The 10,148-nt window shown below is 37.6% G+C and overlaps 1 protein-coding gene across 3 annotated transcripts; it reads left to right on the top strand.

Annotated features, from left to right (window-relative positions):
- The first annotated feature begins 321 nt into the window (after nucleotides 1–321).
- On the top strand, nucleotides 322–9,942 carry LOC149841376 (UDP-glucose 4-epimerase GEPI48-like). 3 transcript variants are annotated; one of them, XM_090003788.1, is made up of 9 exons: nucleotides 324–689; nucleotides 1,700–1,749; nucleotides 2,185–2,320; nucleotides 3,883–3,984; nucleotides 4,076–4,303; nucleotides 5,056–5,137; nucleotides 7,178–7,260; nucleotides 7,994–8,085; nucleotides 9,510–9,942. In XM_090003788.1, the coding sequence occupies exons 1-9, from the start codon at nucleotides 507–509 to the stop codon at nucleotides 9,604–9,606; spliced, it is 1,053 nt and encodes a 350-aa protein (XP_089859914.1). In that variant the 5' UTR covers nucleotides 324–506; the 3' UTR covers nucleotides 9,607–9,942. The 3 variants fall into 3 exon arrangements, with proteins under 3 accessions (XP_089859915.1, XP_089859914.1, XP_089859916.1); XM_090003789.1 differs by lacking the exon at nucleotides 7,994–8,085 and having other exon boundaries at nucleotides 322–689; XM_090003790.1 differs by lacking the exons at nucleotides 3,883–3,984; nucleotides 4,076–4,303.
- The last annotated feature ends 206 nt before the right edge of the window (nucleotides 9,943–10,148 follow it).

Raw genomic sequence — 10,148 nt, forward strand, 5'->3', positions numbered from 1 at the left:
GCCCATCCCAACCCCGGTATTCCAAACAGGCCTTATTCTTTTAATAAGAATTTTATTTCTTTTTTCCAAAGAAAACGTTCTCTTTTTTACAGCCTTTTGCACCAAACGTTGGGTCTGTCTTTGAGATTTTTAGAAAGCAAGGGTGGCAACTGATTAAGTATAGGTTACATAAGGATCCGTTTTGAAAATTTTCCAGAAAAAGAAGATGGTGAGGTGGCGCATATGATATGAATTATGAACCGTCCGTTATAGTCGTCCCGCCCCCCTCTTTCTTCCTCCCTCCCTCCCTCCGTGATCTTATAAGTAACAGTTAAACCGCTACTCGTCCCGTGCAGTTGTTCAACGCTCCCCTTCCCGCGTTCCGAGTCCCTCCTTTCTCTTGAGATTCACGTTTCTCTCCCTCCTTTCCCCCTTTTCTCTTCTTCTCCTTCATCTTATTCTTCTTCTTCGTTTTTCTCTGCAACTCGGATCTGGTAAGACTCCCGGGTACTCTTATCTCAAAAGGGATGGACAAGAACGTTCTGGTGACCGGTGGAGCGGGCTACATCGGCAGCCACACCGTACTTCAGCTTCTTCTTGGAGGATTCAAGGTCGTCGTCGTCGACAACCTCGACAATTCGTCGGAAGCCGTCATACCCAGAGTGGCTGAGCTCGCAGGGGAATTCGGCGGGAATCTAACGTTTCATAAGGTGATTTTTTTTTTCCTATTTGAAACGATTATGAGTTTGCGTTATGCTCGATTCCGGAATGACTTAGTGAGAGTTTGATCCCTTGGAGTTTCTTTCGGATGTGTTCTTTGATCGGAGTTGGACGGATGCACGGGTTCTAGGTTTCTTGTGGTTTGCCGTTTTGGTACTCCTGGATGAGGTTGTGTAGTTAGGGCTTTTTATTTCATGTTTCTGGATGAGAACGCACACTTGGCGTTTTCGCCTATGCAGAATTTCAGGTGATTATATTATAGTATTTGATTCGGGTGAAGCTTTCATGGAGTGCGTTCTGTTTGATCTGGTTCTGGGCTTTATCCTAGTAAAGGAACGGGATATTACTTAAACTTTTGGTTCGTCAAGCCGCGGAACAGTATTTCTGCATAAAATTCTCTTTCATTAGAACTTTCAAAAGACTGTTCCATTGGCTTTCTGTTTTTGCTTACACGGTTGATTTTTTTGGGCGTTCTGTGTAATTTCATCTTCTAGAATAAGTTCCCTAAGAGTGTTTCTTCACTTATCTGATTTTATTAACGGACTTTGAAAATTTTAATGGCCGTGTTGCAGTTCAATAATTCTATGTAGCTTCCTTTTTCATTGGAAAATCCAAAGACTATTTTTGTTATTCTTTTAACGTTTGCGATTCTCTTGAATGTTAAGTTCATCAAGCGGCTGATCAATATCTCTGCAAGTTCTGCTTTGTTTTGGAGTTTCAGAACAGTGTTTTGTTATTTTTTCTAGTTTGCTCGTCAGCATTCTATTTTGGCTAGGAAATAGTGATTCTCGTGCTTGTACATTTTCTGGGATTCAAATTTTCATTTCTGTTAGTTTTTTGGTTGATTAGCTTTTCAAGCTCTTGACACCTGTAATGATGAATTCTGTGAAGATGTTAACAGTTATGGGTTTGACATGATTTTCCAGAATCTTGGCAATACTTTCCTTCTTTCTATATTCCCTTATAAGCTTCAATGATCAAACTCATCTTTCTTTTGCAGTTTGATTTGCGGGACAGAGCAGCATTGGAGAACCTGTTTTCTTCTTCAAGGCAAGATTGAGTTCATTATTATGTTGTAACCAATGTTGTATGAATCGAACCCTGAATCAATTTTCAAATCTCAGGGAATCAGGTGATTCTCAGCGCTGATTAGCCAATTTTTAACCACAAAATGACGTGTCATAAAAGTATTAAAAACATAAAAAAACTGTTTTGACCGTTTTTTTTATTTATATGAAAATTAGCTGAATCAGGCTAGTTTTGTATTGATTTTCTACCGATACTATAAGAATCGGCTGATTCAGGCCTATTCGCAAAGATACTGACAACATTCGTAGTAACCATGTTTTAGCTTGTCTGTTAATGTACATAAGTTTTAATATGCATGTAAAATTATTAGAAATTTGGAGATGTAATCTGGGTTGATAACATGATATTCCTCATGGGAAGCTGTGATTCTTATTAGTGCTATCCCTTTTTCTGCAGTTTTGATGCTGTCATTCACTTTGCTGGATTGAAAGCTGTGGGCGAAAGTGTGCAGAAACCTTTACTCTACTATAACAACAATTTGATTGGCACAATAAACCTTTTGGAAGTCATGGCAGCACATGGATGCAAAAAGGTAATTCAGCACATGGATGCAAAGCCAAAATGTTAGAAAGTACAACGAATAGAAGCATGCTAGCTCCACAGAATTGAATCTGATGCCAAATTCATCTTGACACCTGTTGCTGCTGTTTGGTGCCAATGGTTCCATGTACATGATTTCTTTACAATGTATGATTTATATGAACTGTTAGCATGGATGGCTGCATTCCAAGTGGCCTGAGGAGTGTTTGGATAATCAGCCTCAGATGTTAGTTGAGCATCAAGTCCAGGCTTCTTAACAGCCATAACCGTGAGAATAAGTTGAACAGCTTCCTTTTTGAAAGGTATACGAGTTCTGCTGAATTCTTGGATTGACTGAAGGTGCACACTTTTATCATCAAACTTGAAACTTTGATCAATAATTTGTACTTAGAAAAAGAGAACCCAATTAAGATATCCAAATTGAATGCCAAAAATAATTCAGTTGAATTAATGAAGTTTATAATGTAGATGAAGTGATTCTGTTTAGAGGAAAAATATTAGGATATTAGCACTGTAATTTTCATAGGAAAATTTTCCAGTTATTGGAGAGCTACAGAATCCTAGCTTTGTAGACCATAGAAACATAAAAAGTGATATGAAACCTTGCAGCGGATTCAACATTAACATTGTAGTGGATTGATATATGTTCTGTGAAGGCCAAGCATGAGAAAGGGCCTCACAAAACCAGTTACTGTGAGTGTTATACCTACAATATAAAAACCATTGTTAAAAATAAAATACTGGAGGAATATATTCTATAAAAAAATGACGTATCTCCTGAGATCACAGTTTAGTCCAGAGTTACTGGAAGCTTCTTAGATAAGTGGGAAGCCTGCTTCCCAAAAACTCGCTACGGAAGCGTGATACTCGTCGTTTCCGAAACTTGATGGGAATCTCGATTCTCCCACGCTTCTCTTATGCTTTTCACATGCTTCATCTATTCTTCTTATATGTTTTCTCACTGTACATTTTTTATGTGTTTTCTCTCACGCTTCTCACTCACTTCTATGTGCTTTCTCTAAATTGACAATCATCATTTTTAGATTTTGTTAAAAAATTATTTTTTACAGTAAAAAATCATGAAATTTAAGAATAGTCATTTTTATTTGTGTTCCATTCAATTTTTATATTGCTTTTTTTATTCCTCGCTTCCCGCTTTCTATACATTTTAAAATGCATCACTTCTTGCTTTCGCTTCCCGTATTGTTTTCTGCTTCTCGCTTCCTAGTCTGGCAACCTTGGTTTAGTCACTTGAGATCGCACTAGCATAAAGGGTGATAATTCTTCAGGCTTATAGCATCAAATATATGATAGCTACTATGAATGTGCAGCCAGAATTTCTGATCTGATTTCATCATCCTAGCTTTTTTCCTTGAAAATTTATTGTTATGATTATCCAAGAAATGGTTTTTAATGGTCTGAGTGATGAAATTGTCATGATATTTGCTAATTTAGTCTTTCAAATTAGTGGTTTCAGTGCCTCATTCAGAGTGCATTATATTGTTATTTTACTATCGAATTTTGTCCAATCTTTTATTATTCAACGTATTGCAGCTTGTGTTTTCATCATCAGCCACTGTTTATGGATGGCCCAAGGAAGTTCCTTGTACTGAAGAATCCCCACTGTCTACAACAAACCCATATGGTCGAACCAAGGTTCTTCACCTCAAAACTGATATATGTTCTATTCTTTGTCCTTAAATATGAGGGTGAGTCTAACTGGTGCTTTTGGTTTTCCTTTCTGAAGTTTTTTATTGAAGAAATGTGTCGTGATACCTATCGTTCCGATTCTGAGTGGAAGATTATATTGCTCCGATATTTTAACCCAGTGGGTGCTCATCCCAGTGGCTTTATTGGTGAAGATCCTCATGGAATTCCAAACAATTTGATGCCTTTCGTGCAACAAATTGCTGTTGGCAGGAGACCAGCATTAACTGTCTTTGGAAATGATTATTCAACAAAGGATGGCACTGGGGTATGCTTTCAGCCATAAACTTATAATCCATTAACTGATTGGCATTTACATGTTTCAACTTCCAGTTCCTACGAAGTCCACAAAGTAGCAGCAGGTCTGGAATATATTTTGTTGGTACCATGTTATTCCATGTGCCATGTAAATCATGATACGTAATGTATGGTTTTCTCAATAACTGAATGAAAAGCCATAAATAAGTCGGACTTTTCAAACACTAGTGTCCGAGTGACACATTCATTTATGTCTGCATCCTGAATTGTGGTTCAGTATCTTTGTGTACTATGTAACTTAAATGCTAAAACGATGTGGTAATATTCATAATTGAGCTCTATGTTTGCTATAAGGCCTCAAGGGAGAAAGACATAAATGGCGTCTTAAATCAATTGTATATTATGTCATGAAAGATAAACCTATCATACTGCTAAAACCTTCTGGGCATGTGAACATTCCATCATTGCCTACATGGCCTAATCTTCTAGCATTTGGTGATGTTTATCTGAACATTTCACAACTACCTATGTGGCCTCATCTTCTAGTCTTTGGTACTGTTTTCCTCTTTTACATTCATCTTCTTTGTGAGGGCCCTTTACTTTTTTCTCATATGCTTCTAATATCAAATGTGCTTTTCCCATTTGTTTCAAAGAAATAAAAGAAAAGTACAATTGTGTTTAAAAAATGGTTTTGTAGATCATCTCATAGCTGCCGTATTTCATCCATGTTATGGCATTAATGCTTCTATTATTCTCCTTCAGGTCAGAGACTATATCCATGTTGTTGACCTATCAGATGGGCACCTTGCTGCACTGCATAAGCTATTCGAAGGCTCTGGTATTGGTATGTCCTCAACGAAGTGCTTTCTTTCTTCTTGGTATCTCTCTGTTAGATTCAGGATTACATGAGACTCCAAATGAGTATGGATGTGTCACGTATGCGTCAACATTCATTAGGTGAGGAGTTTCTCATGATGAACTGGATCTCACTCATTGAATTGCAATCTATTGCTTTTAAACTTTTAGTGTAGAAAGTCCGCATGCCATATCAACCAAAGGTTGCAACTTTTTATCTCCTGTTAAATAGTGTGTGCACTCCAGGTTTCTTCCTAAAATAAGAAGCCCGACTACATATTCACATGTGTCTGTTAAGCCTTAATTTTTTGTGTATAAAAAGATAATACTTTTCTATATCTAATTTTAAATTAGATACTTTATGAAATCATAATTCTACTTTGAAATAGAATATGATTCATCATCACCTTACTCATGGATGGCTGATGTGCCTAGGATATTAGCTGACTGGTGGTTTACATTTGGCAGTCCATATGTTGTCCATGTTTGATGAGCATGGTCCTAGTTTATATTTGAAGAATTGTTTCTCCAGTTTGATGGGACAACTTGTTACTGGGATATCAGTGTGGGCCTACAGAGCTGATTACATCAGAAACAATTGACACAGTACAAAGCATTTTAAAAAAACTAGGACAAAAGGATGATATATAGAGAGGTAGAGAGAGAGAGGAAAATGTTGTACAAATGAGTGTATCATTGCATGATACGCTTTAGCTTTAGCATCTTCCGATACTATCTGACATCAGATTGGCTGGAAACTGGTAGGTGGCATTAACCATCATTCCTGATGACACCCTACTGGTTGCTGCCCAATCTGAGGCCAGAATGATGTCAGCCAAGGAAATGGGTTTTTGCTTGTTAAACTGGGTCCAAAATTGACTGAAGTGTTCATATCAAGAATGAATGATATACATCTGTACATTTTGTATATCATTTTTTGGCAAGACACAGATAGGGGTCTTGCCTAACCCTAGCATTGCTTATTGAAAGCGTATTTATGTAGGAACCATCCACTAAAATTGCTGCCCAATCTGATATTGGTAGAGGACATGCCAATCTTCAAGATGGATATCAGCATGACTGTCATTGGAATGCATGTGTGTGTGCTGATGTCATGTATTCTGTTATGCTGCTTATGTCAATAATAGGGTCTCTCTAATCTAACTTACCTTAATGTCATGATGGAGAGTAGGAGGAGCGCCCCCTTGGTTTTTTCCTTTCCTAGTTGTTTTAACTTCTAGATGAGGTTCTGCTAGGTTTCTTGATACTCTGAATCTGAGCTTTTACTTGAGAGGAATAAAGGGCACAATATTTGCTAGCCTGATGGGCAAGAAACCACCTGGTGGAAAACTCTATTTTTTTTTCATATCTGACTCTCCATATGTGATTGAAATGTTTGGTTTAGTGGAAACCAGCCCATGGATCATGTTCTTTTGATATGTATGTCAGATTTTATGGGGGTTGAAAAAATCAAGTCTGCAATGTACCAAATTTTCAACCCTCAAACAATTGTATTTTCACGTCAAAAGAATACAATCCAAGGGTTAATTCTTAAATTGACCATACTGAACACATTCATTGGATCAGATGTGCTCAAAACAATCCCTCCCCCCCCCCCATGGGGTTTCTTACCCACGACCACGAGGATGCCAATATTTTCCCTGAATAAAGTATGAAGTTGTTGATAACTTCCTTTTGATTGGAGTGTTTGTCAATCATTTCATTTTATGTTTTTCCTAGAGTAAAGGTTGAATCTTATGCTATTTCTAAACTTCAGTTCTTCGGTGTTATCTCGCATTTGTTACTGTCATCTATGGGTTGGAATCAGGGATTAAGAGAAGGATCCAAGTTAGACATTGTAGTTCATAACGCCTCATGGTGGACGGACCTCTTCTCCACACTATAATCTACTGCTATCTTGAGATCTGTTACAGGCCAAATTTACACTTATTTGGCCTTTTGTATTCCCTCTCATGATGTGTGTTTTTTCTGAGATGAATTGTCCACTGAATCTTTCGGCCTCTTGCAGGTTGCGAAGTATACAACTTAGGAACTGGAAAAGGGACTTCAGTTCTGGAAATGGTGGCTGCATTTGAGAAAGCCTCTGGAAAGGTACACTCTTTAATTTTTAACGGTCATCTGAAATTTCATGAAACTTCATGTAATGGTTGTTCACTATATTTTGTGGCCCCAACTCAAAGATTTAATGTTTATGATAGCAGGTCTGTTGATCTGAAGTACGTTTGAAATGAGTAGCTGAGCCTAGAAACCTCTTTTATTAGGATATTGATTGCTAAGCCAAATTTAAAATTGTCCCACTTAAAGCTGGAATTCTCCTTTTTGTAGATTTCGGTGTTAACTGTTAATGCTATGTCACATGAATACGGACGTGGGTGCGGGACACGATGCAGATGTGCTTAGTACGATACGACAATTTTCAAAAATTAGGGCATGGGGACACACACACACACACGTAGATGTATGCATGTTGTGAGTGTGTATAAAACAACAATTTTAAATTACTATAATTAGGAACATCAATTGAAGTGTGATGTAATTGATGAAATTTTAAAAGAAAAATAACTCAAATATGAATTAAGTAAATAATATTATAAAATAAAATATATAAAGATAATGGCACAATATTGACTTTGCGTGAAACTGGTTTGACTATGTTGATGAAGTGTGGTATCGTGTCTATGAAGTGTCCAAGCATCGTGTCATGTCAGTACCTGATTCACATGCTAAGTGAAATGTCCGTGTGACATAGCTGTTAATGTCTTGGATCTTGTATCTCGCTAACGCATTTTGATGGAAAGAAAATTTCCTTTTTCTTGGTGCACAGAAAATACCTCTTATTATGTCTGGAAGGCGGCCTGGTGATGTTGAAGTACTGTATGCATCAACAGAGAAAGCAGAACGAGAGCTGAATTGGAAGTAATCTCTCTCTCTCTCTCTCTCTCTCTCTCTTATATATATATATATGTTGTGAAGAGTAACTCCTAAACAATTAATGTCGGAAACCATCCTACATGCTTCTAGAGAACATAGTTGCATGTGTTTTTTGCTATAGAGAATACGTTCAGATTGAACGCACCTGAAACTTTGTCCCTTTGAAGACAGTTTAGGAGCTACTCTCTCTTTCTCATATATATACAGAAATAAGATGGTGTTCCCGAAGTTTTGGTGTGCCCTGGTGTGTCCCAGGGTCAATAACACCTCTTTCATGCAATCTAACCACAAGGATTTGTTGAGCATAGTTTGTTTGCTAAGAATCATACCTTGGATTGTATTTTTTGGAAATATGATCATGTTTTTTCAAGTTGTGAAATTTTGGCACATTGTGAGCCATTGATTTTAAAAGCCTTCTAAAATCCTTCTTACACATCACAATGATAATGATCGAAAAAATGCTTTTTTATTAAACAAACCATGTAGATCATATCTATAGGGTTATTTTGACCATTTGATCATTAGATTGGGCAATTTAGAGCCGGGGTACAGTAGGGCACACACACCATCCACCTTACCTATAATGATAATGATGGAAGGAAAACCTGAACAAGCAGATGCTGGGGCGTGTCAATCCTAGGTTAACAAACTTTTGGCGTTTGAGATTATGCTCTTCTCCTATCGCCAAGCTCTTTCAAGTGGGGTTGACTGTTGGAATCGCCTGGTTTCTGTGGGCATGTAAAGAAAATTCTCATCCCTGGTCGAGGCTCTCTGTCGCCAGAACATATATACTTTGATATGTTACATATTAGCAGATTAAGCTCAGTCCCACATTGAACATGCCAGTCAGGATATCACTACTACTCAACAATGTTTATCTGCAGAAAATCACATGGGTTGTTTTAGCTTGCACCTTGCCTTGCGGTATGCCAGCTTGAATATAAAAAAAACCAAATGCAAAGCTATAGAACTTTAAAGTTATAGAAAGCTACAGAAATTTCTGTTCTTTGCGTATTTCAGACAGTGGTTACCAACAATGATGGGTTCTATCTTTTCCAAAAAAATAAACATAATCCTGGGTTTTGATCAAAATGAATATTCAGTTCCACTTTTGGGATATGTGATTAAAGTATTGCTTCTAGCTTCTCTTAGATTTTGTTCTACTTATCTTTTCCCTTGGTAAAAGGAGCAATTCAAGTCCATCACCCCCGCTAATTTACGGCTTAGATGTCCCCTCTTGTACACCGCCTTTGATGTCATATTTGCTGCATAAACATGCTGTCTGAGTGCAATCCTTAGTATTAACTTTTTTCTTCTCAACGATCTTTTTTGTGCTATTATCTGCACCACCACCTTAGGTGGAGCTTCCTTACTGGGTTCGATTTCCTTGATTTGGATGGCTTTTGCAGGGCAAAATTTGGCATGGATGAAATGTGCTGGGATCAGTGGAAGTGGGCGAGTCAGAACCCTTGGGGTTACGGATCACCTGACACAACTGAAAATTAGAGCATCCAACATCTCTGAAATTCTCTGATGCATTTGAGCAGTTCTCTCCTATTCGTCTGAAAGGGTTGCAGCACCACACCCATCCCAGCCGAGCTATTAATTTCGACTCTTGATATTGATTAACGGCGATAATTGCTGCTACGATCTCAAAACTTGCTTGGATAGAGAACGAGAGGCCTGCATTATAATGTCAAGGAGGCAAACGGGCTCTTTTGTGAAAGTTGCGACTAATTCCAGTTAAATGTACAAAAACACTTTATATATGAAAACAGACGTTTAAGGATCTTGTTATGTAACAGTTTTTATAAGAAAAATAACAGTTTCACAACTGAAAAAGATCTGAAACGTCTTACATTTATATCCAAAAGTAATATGAGCACCACCATATACTTAACCATGACACACATCTATAGCATATACTGAGAGGAGAACCCAGAACAAGAGGGCCTTAGAAGTCAGAAAAAATAAAAACAGAAAGCATGAGAGTGCACAGGTATGAAAAATAATGCAGCAAACATTTAGCGCGATTCAGGACTACATCA

The sequence above is a fragment of the Nuphar pumila genome, chromosome 4 (genome assembly GCF_984573655.1).
Source record: "Nuphar pumila chromosome 4, dmNupPumi1.hap1.1, whole genome shotgun sequence".
Lineage (NCBI taxonomy): Eukaryota > Viridiplantae > Streptophyta > Magnoliopsida > Nymphaeales > Nymphaeaceae > Nuphar > Nuphar pumila.